Source organism: Trichechus manatus, unplaced genomic scaffold (genome assembly GCF_000243295.1).
Source record: "Trichechus manatus latirostris isolate Lorelei unplaced genomic scaffold, TriManLat1.0 scaffold00117, whole genome shotgun sequence".
In the NCBI taxonomy this organism is placed as follows: Eukaryota; Metazoa; Chordata; class Mammalia; order Sirenia; family Trichechidae; genus Trichechus; species Trichechus manatus.
The window spans coordinates 2,851,467-2,879,435 of record NW_004444053.1 but is presented as its reverse complement, the minus strand read 5'-3'; the positions used below and the strand labels follow the sequence as shown (position 1 = coordinate 2,879,435).

General features: G+C 39.2%; 1 protein-coding gene across 3 annotated transcripts in view; it reads left to right on the top strand.

The window, feature by feature from the left end:
* Positions 1–27,969, top strand: part of NME7 (NME/NM23 family member 7) — a 355,379-nt gene that overhangs the window by 184,674 nt on the left and 142,736 nt on the right. For 2 of the 3 annotated variants that reach the window (XM_023738433.1, XM_004384089.3), the window contains exon 10: positions 15,430–15,531. In XM_023738433.1, the coding sequence (XP_023594201.1) occupies positions 15,430–15,531 (102 nt within the window). Of the gene's footprint in view, positions 1–15,429; positions 15,532–16,966; positions 17,215–27,969 lie in introns of those variants that run through there. The other variant, XM_023738434.1, reaches the window with a different exon arrangement.

Below are 27,969 nucleotides of genomic sequence, written 5' to 3'. Positions count from 1 at the left end.
CGAGTTGATTCTGACTCATTGTGACCCTATAGAAAACATTCCTTAAAGTATCCATAATTTGTCAGCTGAGCATATCCAGTGACTGAGGTAGTCTTACCCTGAGACCCAATGTGTCTGTTTTGAAAAATATGATATTTTCATTTATGAAACAAATATACACATAAATGAAGAAAAAACTTGCTGGATATAGACACATTTTGACATTTTCTATGAAGTTTTATAATATTCTCAGGGTGGAAGATTGTTCAAAATGCTTTAGAAAGTTAAAAGCAATAGTTCTTAAGGTTATAGTATACCTCCACAGCAGTACTTAATGCCTACTTAAATTTCACAAATACTAATAGAATCAATTGAAAGTGTGACTGAGACTGAAGAAATAATATGATTTAAAAGGACTCTTGTTCAAAGGGCAATGAGATGTGTTATTGAAAACAAATGACTATATTCAAGTAAGCCAAATCTTGTTCCTTAAAATAGCACAGTAGGTATTTAATAAATGTTAGTTTCCTTCCATTCCTCTTTATCAAATTATCTTAGACGCATTTGTGCCAAATCCCTGCCTGTCACCCATGTTGTTTTCTAGAGTTGTGGGTTTTCTTTTCGTGTATGTAATGAAGTTCACTGTGACAATGTAACTAGATCCCCCTCTCCTCACCTGTCTATTTCCATTTCATTCCAACCTACCTTTAAAAAGGAAAAATGTGCTTGTTCTCATTAACAAGAACTGGTGTGAGCCTTTACCTTATTTAGCTCTACATAGTAAAGGCCATTTACGAATTATTTTACTTTGTATTTGGCATACCCTTCTATAGAGACCAGAGTGTTTTTCCTTTTGTTGTAGCTTATCAAACTTTAATCTTACCAACTTCTTCAATTTAGATTTATTCCTGCTCTTTTCCGAAATAGAAGAGATTTAAAAATGTACTCTTATCTTAACATCATTTATTCAAACAAAATATAATCTATTATATTTTCCTTCTTTTCTGGTTCAACTATACTTTTTAAAAATACAGTAATGGTAACTAGCTTCATTAATTCATATTATAAACTCGTTGCCATCAAGTTAATTCCAACTCATAGTAACCCTATAGGACAGAGTAGAACTGTCCCAGTGGGTTTTCAAGGCTGTACTCTTTACTGAAGCAGACTGCCACATCTTTCTTCTGTGGAGCAGTTGGTAGGTTCGAACCGCCAGTCTTTCACTTACCAGCTGAATGCTTATCCACTGTGCCACCAAAAAAAAAAAAAGAAACCTGTTGCTATACCTCCTATACCTCCGTTACTATACGATTCTGACTCATAACGACCCTAAATGACAGAGTAGAACTGCTCCATAGGGTTTCCAGGGAGCAGCTGGTGGGTTTGAACTACTGACCTTTTGGTTAGCAGCCGAGCTCTTAACCACGGAGCCACCAGGGCTCCACTATGGCATGTGGGCTCCTTAATTCATATTATATTATACTTTGTGTATAAGACAAAGAAACTCATAATGAGCTATAGGAGCTTTGATCCTCAGTTATCATCTCATATGGTATGCTACAGTATTGAATTTGGTAACAGTAGTTGGGGCCAATAGTGTTTTATGCATATACTTGATATGGGTCATATCTGTACACTGAATATAATTGGTCTCCTTTGGAACACAACTTTTTTTTTTTAACCCATTGCTGACTTTTAATATCTCCTATATTATGCTTTAAAAATACCATGCACACAGTTTCTGCATATGTAATACACGTTTACTCTTAGGAATTTTTTTTTTTTTAATCTTGGAATTCTGAAGGTAAAGATAAGATGTAGCTGGGTGAATGTGTGATTTCCTCTAAGAAATCAGTAATTTGGATGATGGTAGCAATATCTTTCCTTAATATTGAGACAGCCAGAGTGGTTGGTTTTGGTGTCTTGCCTCTAAGATATTCAGTATATTTACTATTTAAATTTTATAATAATGCTAAAAAAGCCTACTAGAATAAAGAATATGTACGCTCTTGGGAAGTAAAAAGTTACCTTATTTCAGTGTAATTATTAGTTTTGTGAGTAATTTTTAGTAATACTTATGATTATTTATTTAGCTTAAAACAACTTAGAACAAATATTTCAAATTATTGATTTGTGACAGTCTGTTAATGGGAGAATGCACTGTATATATGAACCAGTACATATCACTCTCCAGATATCTTTATGAGGTGTTACTGTGTTTATGTCATATAGAATTTTATTTAAGCTGAGAAAAACTGTTTTCTTGTAAAATCTCATCCCAAAATAAGAATATTCACAGATAAAAAGCAATATAAATCCAATCTCCAAAATGTAAAGTTAATCAAATCCCCATTTACCCACTTTTCAATCATCGACACTAGCTGCCCACGCAACGTTTTCTCTCTTTGATCCTAGCCAACCAAGGCTAGGAGAGATCTCATAAGTTAAAAGGATGCTGTCTGTCTTAGGCTGGATTCTCTAGAGAAGTAAAACTAGTGAGGTGTCTATATACGTAGAGAAAGGATCCAGAGCAAGCAAATGCCTGAGAGCCTTGCCAGAAAGTCCACCTATATTGAATGCAGGCTGTGCACCCAAGGAAACTCCCTTTCAACTTATTGGCTACTCAGAGCAGATCTCATCATGGAGGTGATTTCGTCGTTATACGACTGACAAACTACATCATAACTGCCAAACCACTGAGAATCATGGCCCAGCCAAGTTGACACACAACCTTAATGATCACAGTCTACCCCTTGTCAACTTAGCACCTGTATACATCTCCTTAAACCTTACATAATCTCTGAATAAAGAAAATCATAAAGTCATACTTTGCCTAACAAGATTCAACCAACACGCATAAACCGAAAACACACTAGCCCTGTTTACATTTTATATTTTATAAGTGGAGAAAACAAAAATATTTGATGCACACGACAAGGAAGAAATACTCATAACAATTACAGTCTTTTTTTCTGCAGCTGTTCACATGGTTGTAACTGGTATTTAGAACTACCTTCTTCCACCACCCATTCTGTATTCCCTTTGCCCTCAGCAAGCACCTCAGCTAGTTGTGATTCTTTACCTGGTAGTGTGACCCAAACCTTCATTCCTGAAGGGTCTGGGCCATTAGTAGTCATATGGAAATTAAGTTACTGTAATTTTCCATTGTCTAATTACAGGGCATTTGTGATCAATGCCCCAGGCAATGATTTAGACAAAGGCTTCTCAGACTCACCTGGGTTAATCTCATAAGATGGCTGCGAGGGGCTAATAGTTTTACCTGGGAGGGTGACTTAGCAGACAAAGATGGAGTAATCTCTTCAGATGGGAATGAGTGTTGGCAGGAGTGATTCAATGGAATTTAGGGGTTCAGTGTCCCCAGCTTCCTGATTATCTGCCCACATGTCCTCATCCAGAGTTTCAGGATCCTATTTCTTCCCAATTAATGCCGTCACTTTAACTTCAGACACCACTCAAGGTTGGGAATTTGGTTGATGTTATAATTCAGTGACTCATATGATAAGACTCTGGGTTTAGTTTCCAGCAATATCAGCTCCGTTACTATACGAAATAAGGCTTTCTTTCAAGGCACAAGTGGAAATTTGCCTTACAAGGCAATGCTTAATGTTCTCAAAACATGTCACCACTGAACCCATTTTGGTTTTTAGGCTTTTAACTAGGCTTAAGTCCCAGTGAGCTGCAAAAGGTGAAGTACAAAGTGTAACCCAGGAGGAGGTATGCTACACTCCAGAAGAACTGCTTGAGTTCTAATATGTACAAACAGAAAGTTGGGGAATATGTGTGGAAATGGCTATTAAGGGTATAGCATGATAGCGCGAGGAACATAAGGATGGCTCAGTCTGAGTTTATTGATATGGGCCCACTAAGCACAGGTTCTTCATTCAGTGTTTCAGCTCGAGAGGATAGAAAAGGATCTAACAGTTTATTTGGTTGGGGCACTGACCCATGGGTTACATGGTGGCCTACACTAAATCAGGTTAAACTACTAGACCTGCCTTGGTATCCTGTAGAAGAAGGTATCCAAAGGCTTAGGGAAATTGGCATGTTAGAGTGAATTTATCAGGTTAGACCCACAGACCCACACATGGAGTGCCCAGAGGACACACCTTGTACTACAACAGTGAGGAACAAATTTGTGATGGGAGCCCCAGTGTTCTTGAAGACTGCTGTGATTGCTATTTTATGTAAGTCAGATTTGACAGTGGGAACTGCCCTAACTGCTTTAAGACATCCAACTACAATGGGGCTAATTGGACCCCGTGGTGGTAGGGACCAAGTGGCAGCACTCAATCAACAAAGACAAAGTGGACTTCGTTACTGTAATGAACAGCAGAGTCAAAGCAGGAATCAGAATAATCTTACTCCTATGGACTTATGGCATTGGCTACTTAGTCATGGTGCCCTTAGGAGTGAAATAGATAGGAAATCTGCTAAATATTTACTTGATCTGTACAAGTGGAAGAATTTTAGGTCGAGTGAACAGCAGTCTTAACTCAAATCATCAGAATAGAGAGTCATGGTCTCTTAATCAATTCCTAGAAATGAGCGAATTTAAAGACCTACAGCCCCTTGAATGAAGGGGAGGCCGGGTCCCCTTGAGGAAGGACCTCACTACACTGCCAAAAATTTATGCGGTTAATGTGGTGGTTAAGATTGTGTGACAGCTTGGCTGGGCCATGATTCTCAATGTTTATATGTGAGTCTGCTGTGAGTAGCCAATCAGTTGCAAGGGAATTTCCTTGGGGTGTGGCCTGTATCTGAATGTCAGCAGACGTTCTGGCTTTTTGCTCGCTCTGGATCCTGTGGCTGCCTCCTGTTCGTCTGGCCTCCTGTTCTTGGGACTTGAGCTATCAACTTATCTGCTGATCCTGGGATTCATCAATCTCTACAGGCTGTGAGCCAAGTCCTGCTTTCTGACCTGCCAATCTTGGGTTCTATCCTAATCCACGGGCTTGGGACATTCCAGCCTGTACAATTGTGTGAGTTGTTTCTTTGATATAAATCTCTCCATATATATATTTATACGCTTTACTGGTTTTGCTTCTCTGGAGAACCCAGCCTGACATTTGGTACCAAGAGTGGTTCTAGAGAAACAAAATTGTAAGAGAAACAAAATTGTAAGGATGAGTTTTCCAAATTGGTTCTCAGCTCTGGTTAGCCTTAAAGATGTTGATGACTCTGCTTCCAACATTAAAGAGGGCACTGCTAATCCATGACATGAGGTGGTGATACAAATACGCAAAATATAACCACCAGTAGATCAGTTATTGGTGAAAGGCGAGGTTTGGGGTGAACAGACGTGTGACATCTTTCTACAGTTTTGTCAGAATCAGAAGTATAAGGAAGCTGGTTGGTTTGTCCTGCTTTCGCTAGACAAACTGGTGAAAGAGATGTGCTTGGGGCTTCAGAGTCAAAGCTCAAGTGCCGCGTAAATGACCTCAAGGCTTCCACTTGTGTTTTGAAAGAAAGTCTTATTTCTTGTAGTAACAGAGCTGAAATTGCCGAAAACCAAACCCAGAGTCTTATTGTAAGAGTGGCTGAATTACAACGCCGGCTTAATTGCCAACCTCGAGAGGTGTCTAATGTTAAAGTAAGGGCATTGATTGGAAAGAAATGGAATCCTGGAACTTGGGTTGGGGACATATGGGCAGATAATCAGAAAGCTGGGGACACTGAGCCCCTAAATTCCGTTGAATCACTCCTGCCAGCAGAACCACTCCCATCTGAAGAGATTACTTCATGTTTGTCTGCTAAGCCACCCTGCCCAGAAAAACCATTAGCCCCGCCACTACCATCTAATGATATCAGCCCTAACCCAGCTGCGTCTAAAGAACCCTTGCCTGAGTCATTGCCTGGGGCATCACCTGAGGCAGATGCTGTACAAAACAATGCTGACTGTTCTCAAAACAATTCCACACGACTGATTCTGGCTTCTAGACCTATAACTAGACTTAAGTCCTAGCTAGCCCCAAAAGGTAAAGTACAAAGTGTGACCCAGGAGGAGGTGTGCTACACTCCAAAAGAACAGCTTGCCTTTTCTAATATGTACAGACAGAATCCTGGGGAATATGTGTGAGAATGGCTATTAAGAGTGTGGGATAATGGTGCAAGGAACATAAAGATGGATCAGTCTGAATTTACTGATATGGATCCACTAAGCACAGATTGTTCATTCAATGTTTCAGCTTGAGAATTTGGAGAGGATATAATAGTTTATTTGGTTGGGTTGCTGAAGCATGGATTACAAGGTGGCCTACACTAAATCAAGTTGGAGTACCAGACCTGTCTTGGTATCCTGTAGAAGAAGGTATCAAAGGCTTAGGTAAATTGGCATGTTAGAGTGGATGTAAAAAGTTAGACCCACAGACCCATACATGGAGTGCCCAGAGGACACACCTTTTACCACAACTGTGAGGAATAAATTTATGAAGGGAGCTCCAGCATCCTTGAAGACTGCTATGATTGCTATTTTATATAAGTCAGATTTGACAGTGGGAATTGCCCTGACTGGATTAAGACACCTAACTACAGTGGGGCTGATTGGACTCCGTGGTAGTAGGGGCCAAGTGACTGCACTCAACTGACAAAGACAAAGTGGGTGTGGTTACAGTAATGGACAGAGAAGTCAAAGCAGTAATCAGAATAGTCTGACTCATATGGACTTATGACACATTGGCTACTTAATCTTGGTGTCCCTAGGAGTGAAATAGATAGAAAATCTATTATTTACTTGATCTGTACAAACAGATGAATTCTAGGTCAGGTGAACAGCAGTCTAACTCGAATTGCCAGAATAGAGAGTCATGGTGCCTCAATCCCCAGATTTGAGCAAGTTTGAAGACCCACAACCCCTTGAATGAAGGGGAGGCCAGATTCCCTTGAAGAAGGACTCCAATACACTGCCAGCAATTTTTACTGTTAATGTCTCTCCCAGCCTTCCCCAAAGGGATCTATGGCCTTTTATGAGAATGACTGTTCATTGGGGAAAAGGAAATAATCAAACTTTTCGGAGATTACTGCATACTGGCTCTGAACTGACATTAATCCCAGGAGACCCAAAATGTCACTGTGGCCCACCAGTCAGAGTGAGGGCATATGGAGGTCAGGTTATTAATGGAGTCTTGACTCATGTCCATATTACAGTGGGTCCAGTGGGTCCCCGAACCCATCCTGTAGTGATTTCCCCAGTTCCAGAATGCATAATTGGAGTAGATATACTCAGCAACTGGCAGAACCCCCTCCCCCTTGCATCCCTGACAAATACAGTAAGGGCTATTATGGTAGGAAAAGCCACGTGGAAGCCATTAGAACTGTCTAACCTTGGAAAATAGTAAACCAAAAGCAGTAGCACATTCCTGCAGGGATTGCAGAGATTACTGCCACCATCAATGACTTGAAGGATGCAGGGGTGGTGATTTCCACCACATCCCCATTCAACTCGCCTATTTGGCCTGTGCAAAAAAACAGATGGATCTTGGAGAATGACAGAAGATTATCGAAAACTTAACCAGATGGTTACTACAATTGCAGCTGCTGTTCCAGATGTAGTTTCATTGCTTGTGCAAATTAATACATCTTCTTGTACCTAGTATGCAGCTATTGATCTGGCTAATACCTTTTTCTCCATACCTGTTTCAAAGGACCACCAGAAGTAGTTTGCCTTCATCTGGCAGGACAGCAATATGCCTTCACTTGCCTACCTCAGGGGTACATCAACTCTCCAGCCCTATGTCATAATTTAGTCTGCAGGGAACTTGATCACCTTTCCCTTTCAGAAGACGTCACACTGGTCCATTACATTGATGACATTATGCTGATTGGACCTAGTAATGAAAAAGTATCAGTGGCTCTGGACTTATTGGTCAAACATTTGTGTGCTAGAAGGTGGGAAATTAATCCCACAAAAATTCAGGTACCTTCCACCTCAGTGAAATTTCTAGGGGTCCAGTAGTGTGGGGCATGTTGAGACATTCCTTCTAAAGTGAAGGATAAGTTATTGCATTTGGCTGCTCCCACACCTAAAATGGAGGCACAATGCCTAGTGGGCCTCTTTGGATTTTGGAGGCAACATATTCCTCATTTGGGTTTGCTACTCCGGCCCATTAAGTGATTTGAAAAGTTGCTGGTTTTGAGTTGGCTGAGAACAAGAGAAGGGTCTGCAACAGGTTCAGGCTGCTGTGCAAGCCGCTCTGCCACTTGGGCCATATGATCTGGCTGATCCAGTGGTGCTTGAAGTGTCTGTGGCAGATAGAGATGCTGTTAGGAGTCTTTGACAGGCCCGTATTGGTGAATCCCAGTGCAGACCCTTAGGATTTTGGAGCAACGCTCTACCATCCTCTGCAGATAACTACTCTTCTTTTGAGAAACAACTTTTGGCTTGTTACTGGGCCTTAGCAGAGACTGAACGCTTAACCATGGGACACCAAGTCACCACGCGGCCTGAGCTGCCCATCATGAACTGGGTGTTGTCTGACCCACAGAGTCATAAAGTTGGATGTGCACAGCAGCACTCTGTCATTAAATGGAAGTGGTATATACAAGATTTGGCCTGAGCAGGACCTGAAGGCACAAGTAAGTTGCATGAGGAAGTGGCCCAAATGCCCATGGTCTCCACTCCTGTCACATTACCTTCCATCTCCCAATCTGAACCTATGGCCTCATAGGGAGTTCCTTATGATGAGTTGACTGAAGAAGAGAAAACTCATGCCTGGTTTACAGATGGTTCTGCATGATATGCAGGTACCACTTGAAAGTGGACTGTAGCAGCACTGCAACCCCTTTCTGGGAGCTCCCTGAAGAACAGTAGTGAAGGGAAGTCTTCTCCATGGGCAAAACTTCAAGCAGTGCGCCTGGTTGTTCACTTTGCTTGGAAAGAGAAATGGCCAGATGTGCAATTATATACTGATTTGTGGGCTGTGGCCAATGGTTAGGCTGGATGGTCAGGGACTTGGAAGGAACATGATTGGAAAATTGAAGACAAGGATTTATGGGTAAGAGATATGTGGATAGACCTCTCTGAATAGGCTAAAGAAGTGAAGATATTTGTGTCTCATGAATGCTCAGCAAAGGGTGACGTCAGCAGAGGATGATTTTAAGAATCAAGTGGATAGGATGACGTGTTCTGTGGAAACCAGTCATCTGCTTTCCCCAGCTATTCCTGTCATTGCTCAGTGGGCTCATGAACAACGTGGCCATGGTGGCAGGAATGGAGGTTATGCATGGGCCCAGCAACATGGACTTCCACTCACCAAGGCTGACTTGGCTAGAGCCACTGCTGAGTGCCTAATCTGCCAGCAGCAGAGACCAACACTGAGCCCCCAATATGGCACAATCCCTGTAGGTGATCAGCCAGCAACCTGGTGGCAAGTTGATTACATTGGACTGCTTCCATCATGGAAAGGGCAGCATTTTGTCCTTACTGAAATAGATACTTATCTGGATATGGACTTGTCTTCCCTGCATGCAATGCTTCTGCCAAAACTACCATCCATGGACTTATAGAATGCCTTATCCACCGTCATGCTATCCCACACAGCATTGCCTGGGATCAAGGGATGCACTTCACAGCAAATGAAGTGTGGCATTGGGCCTGTGCTCATGGAATTCACTGGTCTTACCATGTTCCCCATCATCCTGAAGCAGCTGGCTTGATAGAACAATGGAATGGCCTTCTAAAGACGCAATTATCGTGCCAGCTAGGTGGCAGTACCTTGCAGGGTTGGGGCAATGTTCTCCAGGAGGCTGTGTTTGTTCTAAAGTAGTGTCCAATATATGGCACTGTTTCTCCCATAGCCAGGATTCATGGGTGGAAATGGGAGTGGCACCACTCACTATTACCCCTAGTGACCCACTTGCAAGATTTTTGCTTCCTGTCCCTGCAACCTTATGCTCTGAAGATCTAGAGGTCTTAGTTCCAAAGGGAGGAATGCTCACGCCTGGGACACAGCACTGATTCCATTGAACTGGAAGCTAAGAATGCCACCTGGCCACTTTGGGCTCCTTATGCCTCTGGATCAACAGACAAAGAAAGGGGTTACCATACTGACTGGTGTGATTCATCCTGATTGCTAAGAGGAAATTGGATTGATATTACATAATGGAGGTAAAGAAGAGTATGTCTGGAATGCAGGAGATCCCTTAGGACGTCTCTTAGTACTACCATGCCCTGTGATTAAAGCCAATGGAAAACTACAGCAACCCAATTCCAACATGATTGCTCATGACCCAAACCCTTCAGGAATGGGTCACCCCACCAGGCAAAGAACCTCAGCCAGCTGAGGTGCTTGCTGAAGGCAAAGGGAATACAGAATGGGTGGTGTAAGAAAGTAGTTCTAAATACCATTTATGGCTACGTGACCAGTTGCAGAAATGGGGACTGTAATTGTTATGTGTATTTTTGCTTTGTATGTGTGCCTCACTTATAAGATGTAAACGGGGTTTCTGCATTTTTGATTGTACACGTGTTTGTTGTTTCACGTTAGGCACAAGTATGACTTTCTAATTGTTTTTATTCAGAGATTACGTGTGGTTTAAGGAGATGTGTATATATACCAAGTTGACAAGGGGTGAACGGTGATGGTTAAGATTGTCTATCAACTTGGCTGGGCCATGATTCTTAGTGTTATATGTTATCACTCCCATGATTGAATATGCTGTGAGTAGCCAACCAGTTGCAAGGGAGTTTCCTTGGGTTGTGGCCTACATCTGAATACAAGCAGACGTTCTGGCTTTTTGCTTGCTCTGGATTCTACAGCTGCCTTCTGTTCCTCTGGCCTTTGGTTCTTGGGACTTGAGCTATTAGCTTATCCGCCAATCCTGGGATTCATCAGTCTTCACAGCCTGTGAGTGGAGTCCTGCTTTCCAACCTTCCAATCATGGGTTCACCAGCCCCGGCGGCTACATGAATCAGGGGAAGCCTCTATCCTAATCCATGGATTTGGGACGTTCCAGCCTGTACAATCGTGTGAGCTTTTTTTTCATATAAATCTCTCTCTGTATATATTTACATGCTTTACTGGTTTTGCTTCTCTAGAAAATGCAGCCTAAGACACTCATATTGTGATCATAATTCATTTATTCACCATACATTATGTTCTATATTATGTGTCAGAAAATGTCTTATATATTAGGGTTACAGTAATAAACAAGAAGAGCACACTACCTGCATTCATGGAGCTTATGTTCTGGTGAGAATAGACATTAAATGATCCCACATGTAGCTACATAAGAACTGTAGTCAAACCCACTGTTGTCCAGTTGATTCTGACTCATAGCAACCCTTAGGACAGAATAGCACTGCCCCATAGGGTTTCCAAGGCTGTAATCTTTACGGAAGCAGACTGCCACATCTTTCTTCTGTGAGAACTGTGGTCAAATTACTGTAAAAGAAACAAAAGATTGTTTTTTTTCTTTAGACGACTTAATTAAAAACTTAGGTGACTTCAAAATTCAGGAATACATTATGATTTTGATGGAGTCCTCTGTTCAACATTTTTTTCTTTTCATTCTGTGCATTTTGAATAGCCCTGTATATCTGTATTTTTAAGAATATATATTGTTAATACTGGAAGGAAGGGAGGGAGAAACAGAGAGAGAGAGAAAGCAAGCAAGCCAGCCAGCCAAAATTCACTCCTTTCTTTTTAGAAAATATGTTCGTGCCTTCTACCCCAGGCTTCCAACAAGTTTGGAACAGTTCAGTAATTGCTGGCATAAAGTAGGGCAGCATACAGATTGCATAGCAATCAAATCTCTTGCCCATTGGATTTTGACCGGAGTAGGAAACACAGCGGTACCCTACTCAAAGATGGTGGCCAACTACGTGCTTTGAATGTGTGTCACTCTCCACAGCCCTGCCAGTAATCCAATCTCCCACATCAGGCTCCTGAAACTTTCGAGAACCATGCTGGAGATAGGATTATTGATATGGTGGTGCAGTGGTTAAAGTGCTTGGCTGCTAACTGAAAGGTTGCTTGTTCAAACCCACCCGCCACTCCACTGGAAAAAGATGTGGCAGTCTGCTTCTGTAAAGATTTACAGCCTTGGAAACCCTATGAGGCAGTTCTACTCTGTCCTGTAGGGTCACTATGAGTTGGAATAGACTTGACAGCAGTGAGTTTTATTTCGGTGGAGAGCGACACACAGTCAAAGCAGCGAGGTTAGCAGCCATCTTTGAATGGAGCACCACTGTTGGTTTCCTACTCGGGTCAAAATCCAATGGGCAGCAGATTTGGTTGCTGTGCAATGCGTACAGTGCCCTGCTTTAGGTCAGCAGTTAACTGAACCATTCCGAACTGGTTCAGAGCCCTGCTTCTACCCCTACTGAGAACTTGGCTCTTGACGTTTATATGTAGACGGTACTTCAGTATCATGAGACAGAAAATCAGACTCAATTATCGATAAAAATCAATTACATGTGACCTTTGTGAAATAGCAAAGTGACCTCAGGGAGATACATTTAGGGATTCTTATATGAGTAGGGTTATGTGTACCATATTAATTACGACGTCTTCCCTCCTCTTTTAACTTCTGGCATTTCTATTAGATATGATGACTGAGTTTGGATTAACATTTAAATATTTTTCTGTAATAAAATATCTGTTTTACCTTGGTGTAGTGTATCATAAATCCTCCAATGTCATTAAAATGTCTTGCATGGTCCTATATGATCTGGCCTCATCTCTTATGACTTTCCTGCAGCCTCACTCAGCTCCTGATACCCTGGCTCCTTTGACATTCTTCACATACCCCAACCATACTTCTGCCTCAAAATCTTTATATTTGCTTTCATCTCTGCCTAAAGTACTCTGTCCTGTTCAAGAAAGAGAAAGATTTGTTGAGTATTCCAGACACTGTGAGCAGCACTTTCCTTTGATCGTTCTTTTTTTTTTTAATACTACTTCACATAGAGAGTTAAAAACCTTAAGAGTATACTTCTGTATCCTCCCTTCTATTCTGTGTGCTTTGTTGTCATACATTTTACTTCTATATATGTTATAAACTCTGTAATACATTGTTAATATTTTTGCTTTAAACAATCAATTATCTTTCCCAGCAACTAAAAAACAAAAACAAAATGTTTTCTATATTTACTCACATGTTTACCATTGTTTTGTGTAGAGCCACATTTTTATCTGGTATTAATTTCTTTCTGCCTGAGGAACTTCCTTTAACATTTCTTATGCTGTAGATCCACTGGTGATGAATTCTCTCAGTTCTTGTTTGTCTGAAAGAGTTTTTCTTTTTCCTTAATTAAAAAACAAGAACATTTTCTCACCTGGGTATAGAATTCTAGAATGACAGTTTTGTTTTTTGGTTTTTTTTTTTGCCAGTATTTTAAGGATGGTGCTTTATCCTCTTCTGGCTTACATAATTTCAGATAAGATGTCTATTTCCTTATCTTTGTTCTTCTGTTAGGTAATACGAGTTTCTTTTTTGTCTGACTGCTTTTAAGTTTGTTTTTTGTTTTTTGTTTTTTGTTTTTTTACTATTTATCATTGATTTTTTAAAGCTAATTTGATTATGATGTTTCTTACTCTATGTTTATTATCTTGGGGTTTTGTTGGACCTGTAGGTTTATTGGTTTCATCAAATTTGGAAAAATTTTAGCAATTAATTCTTGAAATATTTTTCAGTCATAAGTCTCTTTTCTCTTTTTCTGAGAGTTCAATTACACATATATTTGGATAGCTTCACATTGTCCTACAAGTCACTTTTCTTCATTCTTCTTTCTTTCTGTGCTTAATTTTGGAAAGTATCTAATGCATGTCTTCAAATTCATTGATCTTCTGCAGTGTGTTTTCCCTTTTCATTCCATCCAGTGTATTTTTCAGTTCACATGTTGCATTTTCCATCTTTAGATGTTCCACTTGGATTTTAAAAATATCTTTGATTCTCTCTTCATGATGTTTCTGTTTTCTTCAATAATTTGAGCATGTGGAGATTATTTATAATGGCTGTTTTAAAATTGCTTCACTTCTGTCATTAATGGTTCTGGTTATATTTATTGAGTTTTCTTATGGTGATAGTTCATTTTTTCCTCCTTTGTATGCCTGGTAATTTTTTTTGATGCTGGATATTGTGAATGTTACAGTTTTACATACTGGACATTGTTGTATTCCTTTGAAGAGTGTTTGACTTTGTTCTGGTGTTCAGTTAAGTTACTTGGGATTAGTTTGATTTTTTTGATGCTTGCTTTTAAGCTTTATGGGACGAGTACAGATTATCCCTTAATCTAGTCTTAGTTTAGACCAACTGCTATGGTGCAGTACTCTTCTGAGGACTCTACCTGATGCTATATGCATTATGAAGACTTTCCACTCTGCCTGTTAGTAGCACAAACTCTTCTCAGACTTGTGTTTTCTCTGTGAATTGCTTTGTCTACTGCTTTCTGGTGATTCTTTCCCTAGCCTTGGATAGTTTCCTTTCATACATACACATAGTTGTTTTTAACCAAAGATTCAAGTGAACTTTTCTGTAGATCTCTGTAGCTTTCTGTCTGTGACACTCCCCTCTCTTCAATATTCTGCCCTGAAAATCCTAACTACATTTGTCTCTTTGAACTCCAATCTCCATTGCTTCAACTCAGTGAGACCCTTGGGCTCTATTTGTGTTTCCTACAGGGTCCCTGATTCAGAATCGACTCGACGGCAACGGGTTTTTTTATGCCTATCCTGTGGCCTGAAAACTGTCTTCAGGCAGTAAGATAGGGCAGTCATTGGGTTTACCTCATTTGTTTCCCTTTGCAGGGATCATAGTCCTGTGCTGCCTGTCCTCCAGTATCTGAAAGCTGTTGTGTCATAGATTTTTGTCTAGTGTCTAGTTGTTTAAGGTTGGAGGATAAGTCTAGTTCCTGTTATTCCTCATGGCTAGAGCTCCTTATACTTTTTAAAATATTATTCAGGAGAAATACTTTGAAATTTACCTTTTTAGGAATGTTAATTTGACTGCACTGTGTTCACGGGGGAGCCCAGTTATTGAGAATTCAGCTGGTAACCGAAAGGTCAGCAATTCTAATCCACCAGCCGCTGCTTGGAAACCCTGTGGGGCAGTTCTGCTCTGTCCTATAGGGTCGCTATGAGTCAGAATCGACTCAATGGCAACAGTTGTTTTGTTTTTGTTTTTTTTTTGGTATGTTCACAGTGAGAGAGACCTTTGAAAGAAAGATATACTAGAAGATAATTGCAAATTAAGTGTCAGATGGTAAGGTGTTACATGAAAATGTGGTAGTGGTAGGAATGGAGATGAGAGAACCTATCTAAAAAATATTTTTGTAGGAAAAATAGACAGGACTTGGAAACTGATTGGTGTGTGGGATAGAAGTGGGAAAGTCAATCATGACTTTAAAATTTTAAGATTATTGATAACAGTGATCCATTTAAAAGAGGGAAGGGTAAAAGATTATTAAATTTTCTTGACTCTTTTATATTATAGGAAATGGTGACAGAAATGTATTCTGGTCCTTGTGTAGCAATGGAGATTCAACAAAATAATTGTACGAAGACATTTCGAGAATTCTGTGGACCTGCTGATCCTGTAAGTTGTTGTTTAAAATATTAATCAAGTTTGTGTTTTCCATTCATTAAAGAGTTTAACAGGTTTTTTAAGTTATTCTTTAAACAAAATAATATAAGAGAATTTGTTCACATTTCATGATAAAAGTTAGTATAGTAGACAAAGATTTTATTCAAAATACCATTTTACATAATTTATTATTTATGCAATAATCTAAGAAAAACTGAATTTTGTATTAGTCTGGTGACAGTATAGAATGGGCAGAAACATTTATTGCAGCACTTTCTTTTATTGTTTCTTCTTGCTGAATTGTCTAGGTAAGTAAATTTTGCAGGCTCTGTGATAGAAATTATCTAAGGTATTATCCTTTGACCTCTGAGGCCAGAAATAAAGCTCTCAATATGAAGAATATTAATATGGGGACCTCATAACATATACATAAATAAATATGAGCAGTGGGTCTTAATGTGAAACTTGGTATTGTCTAGTATACCTTTCATTTTGCTTTGGTTTTTCTTTCTAAGGGTATTTGGTAGGAGAAAGTTGAAAAGCAGATGTAGCATTAGAATACGTATGAGAAGGTTCCATGCAAATGTTATACTTGATAGGATTATGGGAAGTACTACTGATTTTAAACACTACTTACAATTTAAATTTACTCTGTTTCTTTTATTTCACCATCACTTGTAGCCAGTTTATTGAAGATAAGCAGCCAATTCAATTCAATTTAGTTAAGATAACATTTATTGAATCTTCTTATGTATAAGATATTAAGTCACAACATCTATTAAGAACTCATCTTGTATGAGAGAGCCGGTAGATTAAGCCCAGTAGAGAAGAACAGTACACCTGTTGTCAGTGATCCAACAGTATGCACGTAAATATCTTTTAGAACACTAATAGAACAGCATACAAATAAGGACCAAAATATTGTTGGTGCAGGTAAATAATACAAAAACTATAAATGCTGAAGGGCTGTTTAGTAGGGAACAATTAATATGACCTGGGTGTATTTGGAAAATCTTTGTGAGAGGAAGAGAGATGTAAACAGGGATTTGAAAGCAGAATCAGGGCACTAAGAGAATGGGAATCACTCTAAAGCACATACAGGCATACCTCATTTTATTGCACTTCACAGATACTGCAGCTTTTACAGATTAAAGGTTTGTGGCAGCCCTGTGTTCAGCAAGCCTATCAGCGTCATGTTTCCAACAGTATGTGCTCACTTCATGCCTTTATGTCACATTTTGGTAATTCTCACAATATTTCAAACTTTTTCATTATTATTATATCTGTTAATGGTGATCTGTGGTCAGTCATCTTTGATGTTACTATTGTAATTGTTTCAGGGCGCCATGAACCGTGCCCGTATGAGACGACAAACTTACTTGATAAGTGTGTGTGTTCTGACTGCTTTATCAACTGGCCATTCACTCATCTGTCTCCCTTTATTCAGGCCTCCCTATTCCTTGAGACACAACGATATTGAAATTAGGCCACTTAATAACCCTGCAGTGGCCTCTAAATGTTCAAGTGAAAGGAAGCATTGCACATCCCTCACTTTAAGTCAAAAGCTGGAAAAGATTAAGCTTAGTGAGGAAGGAATGTCGAAAGCCAAGATAGGCCAAAAGGTAGGCCTCTTGTGCAAACATTTAGCCAAGTTGTGAATACAAAGGAAAAGTTCTTGAAGAAAATTAAAAGTGCTACTCCAGTGAACACATAAATGATAAGAAAGTGAAACAACCTCATTGCTGATATGGAGAAAGTTTTAGTGTTCTGGATAAAAGAATCAAACCAGCCACAACATTCCCTTAAGCTAAAGCCTAATCCAGAGCAATGCCCTAACTCTCTTTGATTCTCTGAAGGCTGAGGGAGGTGAGGAAGCTGCAGAAGACAAGTTTGAAGCTAGCAAAGGTTGGCTCATAAGGTTTAAGGAAAGAAGCTGTCTCCATAACCTAAAAGTGCAAGGTGGAACAGCAAGTGCTGAGGTAGAAGCTTCAGCAAGTTATCCAGAACATATAGCTAAGATAATTGATGAAGGTGGCTACACTAAACAACAGATTCTCCATGTAGACAAAACAGCCTTTTATGGGGAGAAGATGCCATCTAGGACTTTTATAGCTAGAGAAGAGAAGTCGGTATCTGACCTGAAATATTCAAAGGACAGGCTGACTCTCTTATTAGGGGCTAATGCAGCTGGTGACTATAAGTTGAAGCCAATGCTTATTTGCCATTCTGAAAATCCTAGGACTCTTAAGAATTATGCTGGCTTCAGCAAGCTCCCAAAATAAAGAATCTAGAAATTTTCTTGAGGAAGAGAATTTCTTGGAATTACAAGTGGCAGAATACAAAAGATTAATGCACAGAACTCTTCAAGACATCAGGAAGGAGATCTGGCAACATGCAGACCTATCAATAGAGGAACTTAAGAAGATTAGAGAAGAGCATAATGACAAATTTAACAGGCTGCAAGAATCCATAGAGAGACAGCAATAAGAAATCCAGAAGATTAACAATAAAATTTCAGAATTAGACAACTCAATAGAAAGTCATAGGAGCATAATTGAGGCAATGGAAGTCAGAATTAGTGAGACTGAAGATAAAGTACTTGACACCAACTTATTTGAGGAAAAATCAGATAAAAGGATTTTAAAAAATGAAGAAACCCTAAGAATTATGTGGAAATATATCAAGAGGAGTAAGCCACAAGTGATTGGACTACCAAAATGGGGGAGGGGGATAACAGAAAATACGGAGAGAATTTGTTGAAGATTTGTTAGCAGAAAACTGCCCTGATATCATGAAAGATGGGAAGATATCTATCCAAGATGCTTATCGAACCCTACATAAGGTAGATCCCAAAAGAAAGTCACCTAGACATATTATACTCAAACTTGCCAAAAGCAAAGATAAAGAGACAATTTTAAGAGCAGCTAAGGATAAACAAAAAGTCATCTACAAAGGAGAGTCAATAAGAATAAGCTCAGACTGCTCAGAAGAAACCATGCAGGCAAGAAGGCAATGGGATGACATATATAAAGCCTTAAAGGAAAAAAATTGCCAGCCAAGAATTATATATCCAGCAAAACTGTCTCTTAAATATGATGGCAAAATTAGCCATTTCCAGATAAACAGCAGTTTAGATAATTTGCAAAAACCAAACAAAAATTACAAGAAATACTAAAGGGAGTCCTCCGGTTGGAAAATCAGTAACATCAGATAACAATCCAAGACTAAAACACAGGACAGAGCAACCATATATCAATCCAGACGGTAAGTCACAAAAATAAATCAAAGCTAAAACACTGCAAATAGGGAAACAGAGATGTCATATGTAAAAGATGACAACATTAAAACAAAAAAGAGGGACTAAAAAATGTAGACATAGATTTTTCATATGCAGAGGAAGTCAAGGCAGTAAAAAGAAATAAAAGACTGTTTTAAACTTAGAAAAACAGGAGTAAATACTAAGGTAACCACAAAGGAAACTAACAATCCTACACATCAAAATAAAAAACAAGAAAAAATATAAAGACTCAGCAAATACAAAATCAACAGCAATGAGAAAGATAAAAAGAAAATACATAAAGAAAAACTCAGCACAGAAAATTGAGTGGAACAACGAAACTGTCAACAACACATAAAAAAAGACATCAAAATGATAGCACTAAACTCATACCTATCAATAATTACACTCAATGTAACAGGACTAAAAGCACCAATAAAGAGACAGAGAGTGGCAGAATGGATAAAAAAACACAATCTGTCTATATGCTGCCTACAAGAGATATACCTTAGACTTCAGGAAACAAACTAAAACTCAAAGCATGGAAGAAAACATGTCAAGCAAACAACACTCAAAAAAGAGCAAGAGTGGCAGTATTAATCTCTGACAAAATAGACTTTAAAGTAAAATCCACCACAAAAGATAGGAAGGACACTATATAATGATTAAAGGGTCAATACACGAGGAGGGCATAACTATAATAAATATTTACGCACCCAGCGACAGAGCTCCAAAATACATAAAACAAACTCTAACAGCATTGAAAAGAGACATAGACAGCTCCACAATAATAGTAAGAGACTTCAACACAACACTTTCAGTGAACGACAGAACATCCAGAAAGCAGCTCAATAAAGACATGGAAGATCTAAATGCTACAGTCTACAAACTTGATCTCATGGACATATACCGAACACTCCACCCAACAGCAACTAAGTATACTTCCTTTTCCAACACACATGGAACATTCTCTAGAAAAGACCACATATTAGGCCATAAAGCAAGCCTTAACAAAATCCAAAACATCGAAATATTACAGAGCATCTTTTCTGACCATAAAGCCATAAAAGCAGAAATCAATAACAGAAAAAGCAAGGAAAAAAAATCAAACACATGGAAACAGAACAACACCTTGCTCAAAAACTCCTGGGTTGTAGAAGAAATTAAGGATGGAATAAAGAAATTCATAGAGTCAAACAAGAACGAAAAACATCATACTAGAACCTTTAGGACACAGCAAAAGCAATGCTCAGAGGTCAGTTTACAGCAATAAATACACATCCAAAAAGAAGAAAGGGCCAAAATCAAAACATTAACCCTACAACTGGAACAAGCAGAAAAAAAGCAGCAAAAGAAGCCCTCAGGCACCAGAAGAAAGGAAATAATAAGAATTAGAGCAGAATTAAATGAAATAGAGAATAGAAAAACCATTGAAAGAGTTAACAAGACGAAAAGCTGGTTCTTTGAAAAGATCAACAAAATTGATAAACCATTGGCCAAACTGACAAAAACAGGAGTGAAAGCAAATAACCCATATGAGAAATGAGATGGTTGATATAACTACAGACCCAACGGAAATTAAAAGAATCATAACAGCTTACTATGAAACACTGTACTCTAACAAATTTGAAAACCTAGAGGAAATGGATAAATTTCTAGAAACTCACTACCTGCCTACGCTAACACAGACAGAGGTACAACAACTGAGTAAACCTATAACAAAAGAAGAGATTGAAAAGGTAATTTAAAACTCTCAACCAAAAAAGCCCTGGCCCGGTTGGCTTCACTGGAGAATTCTACCAAACTTTCAGAGAAGTGTTAACACCACTACTACTAAAGGTATTTCAGAGCATAGAAAAGGATGGAATACTCCCAAACTCATTTTATGAAGCCAGCTTAACTCTGATACCAAAACCAGGGAAAGACACCACAAAAAAAGAAAATTACAGACCAATATCCCTCATGAACATCGATGCAAAAATCCTCAACAGAATTCTAGCCAATAGAATTCAGCAACATATCAAAAAAATAATTTACCAAGACCAAGTGGGATTTATACCAGGTATGCAGGGATGGTTCAACATTAGAAAAGCAATCAATGTAATCCATCACATAAATAAAACAAAGGACAAAAACTACATGATGTTATCAACCGATGCAGAAAAGGCAAGTCCAACACCCATTCATGATAAAAACTCTCAACAAGATAAGAATAGAAGGAGAATTCCTCAACATAATTACAGGCATTTATGCAAAGCCGACAGTCAACATCATCCTAAATGGAGAGAGTCTGAAAGCATTCCCCTTGAGAACGGGAACCAGACAAGGATGCCCTTTATCACCACTCTTATTCAACATTGTGCGGGAGGTCCTAGCCAGAGCAGTTAGGCTAGAAAAAGAAATAAAGGGCATCTTAACTGGTAAGGAAGGAGTAAAAGTATCTCTATTGGCAAATGATATGATTTTATACAAAGAAAATCCCAAAGAATCCACAAGAAAACTACTGGAACTAATAGAAGATTTCAGCAAAGTTTCAGGATACAGGATAAACATACACAAATCAGTTGGATTCCTTTACACCAACAGAGAACTTTAAAAAGGAAATCACCAAATCAATACCATTTACAATAGCCCTCAAGAAGATAAAATACTTAGGAATAAATCTAACCAGAGACATGAAACATCTATACAATGAAAACTATAAGACACTACTGCAAGAAACCAAAAGAGACCTGCATAAGTGGAAAAACATACCTTGCTCATGGATAGGAAGACTCAACATTGTGAAAATGTCAGTTGTACCCAAAGTGATCTACACATGCAATGCAATCCCGACCCAAATTCCAACAGCATTTTTTAATGAGTTTGAGAAACAAATCACCAACTTCATATGGAAAGGGAAGAGGCCCCAGATAAGGAAAGCATTACTCAAGAAGAACAAAGTGGGAGGCCTCACACTATCTGATATTAGAGCCTATTATACTGCCACGGTAGTCAAAACAGCCTGGTACTGGTACAACAACAGATACATAGACCAGTAGAACAGAATTGAGAATCCAGACGTAAATTCATCTACCTCTGAGCAGCTGATATTTGACAAAGGCCCAAAGTCTGTTAATTTGGGAAAAGACAGTCTCTTTAACAAATGGTGCTGGCATAACTGGATATCCATCTGTAAAAAACTGAAACAAGACCCATACTTCACACCATGCACAAAAACTAACTCAAAATGGATCAAAGACCTAAATATAAAATCAAAAATGATAAACATCATGGAAGAAAAAATAGGGACAGTGCTAGGAGCCCTAATACACGGCATAAACAGAATACAAACCGTAAGTAACAGTACACAAACATCAGAAGAAAAACTAGATAACTGGGAGCTCCTAAAAATTAAATACTTATGCTCATCAAAAGAATTCACCACAAGAGTAAAAGGACAACCCACAGAGTGGGAGAAAAATTTTGGCTATGACAAATCCAATCAGCGTCTAATCTCTGATATCTACAAGATACTGCAAAACCTCAGCAACAAAAAACACATAACCCAGTTAAAAAATGGGCAAAGGATATGAACAGGCACTTTGCCCAAGAAGACATTCAGGCAGCTACCTGACACATGAAGAAGTGCTCACGATCATTAGCCATTAGAGAAATGCAAATCAAAGCTACAGTGAGATTCCATCTCACCCCAACAAGGCTAGCATTAATCCAAAATACACAAAATAATAAATGTTGGAGAGGTTGTGGAGAGACTGGAACACTTACTGTTGGTGGGAATGTAAAATGGTACAAGCACTTTGGAAATCAATTTGGCGCTTCCTTAAAAAGCTAGAAATAGAAGTACCATATGATCCAGTAATCCTGCTCCTTGGAATATATCCTAGAGAAATAAGAGCCGTGACACGAATAAATATATGCACACCCATGTTCATTGCAGCACTGTTTATGATAGCAAAAAGATGGAAACAACCTAGGTGCCCATCAACGGACTAATGGATAAACAAATTATAATATATTCACACAATGGAATACTACACAACAGTAAAGAACAATCATGAATCCATGAAATATAATACAGAGGAATCTGGAAAGCATTACGGTGAGTGAATTTAGTCAGTCACAAACGGACAAATATTGTATAAGACAACTATTATAAGAACTCAAGAAAAGGTTTAAACACAGAAGAAAACATTTCTTTGACGGTGACAAGGGTAGGGAGGGAAGGAGAGGGGTGTTCACTAACTAGGTAGTAGACAAGAATTATCTGAGGTGAAGGGAAGGACAGCACACATTACAGGGGAAGTCAGCCCAACTGGACTAAAACAAAGCTAAGAAGTTTCCTGAATAGAACCAAAGACTTAGAGGGACAGAGTAACAGGGGCAGAGGTCTGGGGACCATGCTTTCAGGGGACATCTAGGTCAATTGGCATAACAAAATTTATAAAGAAAATATTCTGCATCTTTGGTGAGTGGCATCTGGGGTCTTAAAAGCTAGCGAGTGGCCATCTAAGATGTATCAGTTGGTCCCAACTCACCTGGAGTAAAGGAGAATGAAGAATACCAAAGTCACAGGGAAAGTATTAGCTTAAGAGACAGAAAGGGCCACATAAACCAGAGACTGCATCAGCCCGGCTACCACCAATGACTGCCCTGACAGGGAACACAACAGAGAGTCCCTGATGGAGCAGGAGAAAAGTGGGATGCACAACTCAAATTCTAGTAGAAAGACCAGACAATGGTCTGACTGAAACTGGAGGATCCCCAGAAAGCTTGGCCCCCAGACTCTCTGTTATCCCAAAACTAAAACCATTTCCAAGGCCAACTCTTCAAACAAAGATTAGACTGGACTATGGGACATAAAATGATACTCGTGCAGAATGTGCTTCTTAGCTCAAGTAAATATATGAGACTAAATGGGCAACTCCTGTCTGGAGGTGAGATGAGCAGGCAGAGAGGGTCAGGAGCTGGTTGAATGGACACGGGAAATCAGGTGGAAAGGGAGTGTGCTGTCACAGTCTAGGGAGAGCAATTAGGCTCACATAACCATGCATATGTAAATTTTTGTATGAAAGACTAACTTGAATTGTAAACTTTCAAAGTATAACAACAGAAAAAAAAAGGAAGAAATACATTTTTTAAGGCTATAGCTGCCATAGGTTGTGATTTTTTGATGGATCTGGGCAAAGTAAATTGAAAACCTTCTGGAAAGGATTCACCTTTCTAGATGCCACTAAGAACATTCATGATTCATGGGAGGAGGTCAAAATATTAACAGTAACAGGAGTTTGGAAGAAATTGATTCCAACTTTCATGGATAACTTTGAGGGGTTCAAGACTTCAGTGAAGGAAATAACTACAGGAAATATCCTCTTCTACCTTATGTAATTTCTGATAAGATATGTTGTCTTCCTTATCTTTGTTCTTCTGTTATGTGATAAGACTTTCTTTTTTGTCTGTTTTTAAGGGTTTTTGTTTTGTTTTTTCCTTTACTGTTTATCACTGTAGGATGTAGAGATACCTTTTAACATTATTTAAAAGAATGTTCTATGGCAGCCTGTATTTCTGTATGAGTGTTATTGGACAATGTCAGTTGCTGTTGAGTTGAATCTGACTCATGATGACTCCATGCGTATCAGAGTAGAGCTGTGCTCTATAGGGTTTTCAATGGCTGTGGTCTTTCAGAAGTAGATCATCAGGGCTTCCTTCTGAGGTGCCTCTGGCTGGATTTGAACCACCAACCTTTCAGTCAGTAGCTGAGCGCTTAATTGTTTGTGCCAACCAAGGAATCCTTATTGGACAATAGAGTTTCTAATTGTTATCAATATATTTGTCCACCAAAAGTTAATTATCATGCCTGAAAGCCAGAGTCCTTCCTTTGACTTTTGTGATGATAATTCTTTCCAGGTTCTGCTTCTATCTGACTGACTTATCTATCTTGGTCTTCTTACTGGACTTTTCGCTATCTGTCCTTTGGGTGAGGGTATTCTGAGGATCTCATCCTTTTGTCTCTTCAGAGCCTATAAGAGACTCTTCTCTGAGTGAGAACATTAACAGTAATATAACAGCATATTACCTGCCAATTAATGTGCTGATGACTCCAAAATCCATAGCTCCAGCCCAGACCTTTTTACTGGTTTGTGTGTGCTTGTGAAACTCGGTGTTTCCTACACATTTATACCTTCTCTCCTACATTCTCCTGTCTTTATGACTGCCTCTAATATTGCCTGTCTGGAAACTGGGGTATCACCTGAAACTCCCCTCTGTCACCCAGACTCATCTATTTGTGTCCTAAGTCCTGTAACTTATACCTCCATTACATATTAGTATCTGTCTGTTTGGCTTCATCTCCGGCACTACGTAGTTCATTACTTATCCTCACTATTGCTATTTTCTCTTAAATTTTCTCTGGTTTGCAATGTCTTACCCTTCATATGCATCTTCAACATTCCTGATGCAACATTATTTCTAAAATATAGAAACTTAGTGCTCCTTGGTTCAAAAACCTGCAGTGACTCCCTGTTGTTTACAGATAAAGTTCACCTTCTTGAGGAGGGCGTGTAAAGTCCTCCACAAGATAAGCCCTTGCTATTTCTAGCCTCATTTCTTTCTTTTTCTTCTTCTTCTTTTTTTTTTTTTTTTTTATTTTGGTGAAAGTATACACAGCCAAAGATACACCATTTTAACAATTTCTACATGTACAATTCAGTGATGTTGATTACATTCTTCAAGGTGTGCTACCTTTTCAACATTATTCTGGACCGTGATTCTTAGTGATTTGGCAGTTATGATGTAGTTTGGCAGTTATATAATGTAATCAGTTCCATGATGAATCTGATATAATGTGATCACCTCCATGATGGGATCTGCTGTGAGTAGCCAGTCAGTTGAAAGAGAGCTTCCTTAAGGGTGCGGTTTGCATCTAATATAGGTGGACTTTCTAGCAAGGCTCGCAGGCTTTTGCTTGCTCTGGATCCTGAAGCTGGCTCTTGTTCACCTGACCTCCAGTTCTTGGGACTTGAGCTAGCAGCTTACCTGCCCATCTTGGGATTTGTCAACCTCCAAAGTCTATCTGCCAGCAGCCTGCCAGCTTACTTGCCAATCTTGGGATTTGTTGGCCTCCACAGCCTATGACCCAGAGGCCTGTTATCTGACGTGCTCTTGAGTTCACCAACCCTTGCAGCTACATGAGTCTGGAGAAGCCTCCAGCCTGACCCATCTACTTGGGATTTTCCAGCCTCTACAACTGTGTGAGCCATTTCCTTGATAAAATCTCTCTATATATATGTATATAGATGCCTCACTGGTTTTGCTCCTCTAGAGAACTCAGACTAAGACACATCATATATCTTAAACTCATTGCCTCCTAAGCTTCCCATCCATCCTTTTAAGTTGCCATTGTCAGCTTACTCTCACAGATAGTTGTTTAAAAAAGTGCATGCTCAAAGAAGAAGTACTTCACAATAAGCTGTTTTTTTGTTCAAAGAAGACTTCAGGGAATAGTTTTGCTTTAAGGTTTAAAGTTTAAAGATTATCTCAAGGCTTTAGTTTCCGGGGTTAATCTAGTCTCAATGGATCCAGAGAGTCTGGATCCCATTGAGAATTTAAATTCTCTTCCACATTTTGGCCCCTTTTGATCAAGATTCTTCTACAGAATCTTTGATCAAAACAGTAATGGTAGCCAGTCACTATCCAGTTATTCTGGTTCTAGCCTTATTTTTTGCTGCATTTTTTCCCTCTATTTGTCCCCCACATTTGCAGTCTACACCCAGTTAATATCAAACTGTTTATTCTTAATCAGTAAACCACACCGTTTCACATTTCTGTGCCTTTCTTCACTCTCTGCTCCTGTTTTTGTAATGCCCTTCTCTGACTGGCGTTAGAACCTCCTTTACTATTGAGACTTTGCCCAAGCACCTGGGTATTATTTTCTGTCCACTCCACCCACACACAGAATTGGCCACTTCCTCTTTTGTGCCCTCACTGTACCCTATAAATACTATTTTCATATCACCTGTTAAAGTTTACTGTACTTATTTATTTACTGTCTGCCTACTCCTTAAGGTCCTGCCCTTAAGATGGTGTTTTATTAACCTTAATATTCGTAGCTCCTAGCAGAGTACCTAAAATGTAGAAAGCACTCAGTAAATAGTTGATGGTGGAACAAACAAATGGATGGACATGTTGAGAGTCACATACTATACAAATGAGCCAATATGTCATATATAATATAGTCCTATTGTTAGAAAAAAGAAAAAATGCCTAGAATTTCTCCAGGCCTTTGAATCTGCCTTATGTTTTCAGCACTCATATTGTGCTATGACATGATCTGTTAAATATTATATAAAATATGTATAAATGGATATGCAAGATCTGTTAATCAGGAAATCTAAGAAGAGGGTGTCCACACGTGGGGATAGCCCGAAATGAGCTGTGAGATGTTAAGCAGGTTGAGGAGGGTGCACGAGCAGGAGGTGGCCTGGTGCGGTTTCCCTGTGGAAGGACAGTCTGGCCTGGCATGTGGGATCCTGAGCAGAGAGAGGAAAGCATGTGACCCCAGTGTGCAGCCTGGCTTGGGGAGTCAGAGCCTGATCAGGGTGAAGAGGGTGCATTCATGTGTGGAGGCAGCCCAGTGCAAGTCAGGGTATCTGCATGAGCGGTGGGTGGTGATAGAGATAGAAGATTGGTTACATACAGAGGAATTGATCAAATTAGTACAATAAATAAATAAAAGTAAATAACTTAAGGGTAATGGGATCCAGATTTCTCTCAGAGAAGGGAGATACAATTATAGAAAAGGAAAAAACTAAAATGAACCCTGTGGTGTTAGATTGAATTGAAGATATTGATGTAAACTCATGATTTTGAATATATATAGATAAATATAGAAATAAGTCTGGATATAAATGTGTGTGTATACACACAGAAACATGCACACACACACATATATATATGCATGCATACCCATACACATATTGCTTAGCTCTCTTCACACTAATCACAGTGTGCATGCCTGGTGCCCATATACCAAATACCATTCTCCACTATAAGAAACTGGGGCTACTTGGAGAAATGAAATGGCAAATTCCAGGACTGGGGGAAGGAAAACACAAGATGGTCTTGGAATGTCTTATTGTGCCAGAGTAATGATTACATGTCAAAAGAACGCAGAA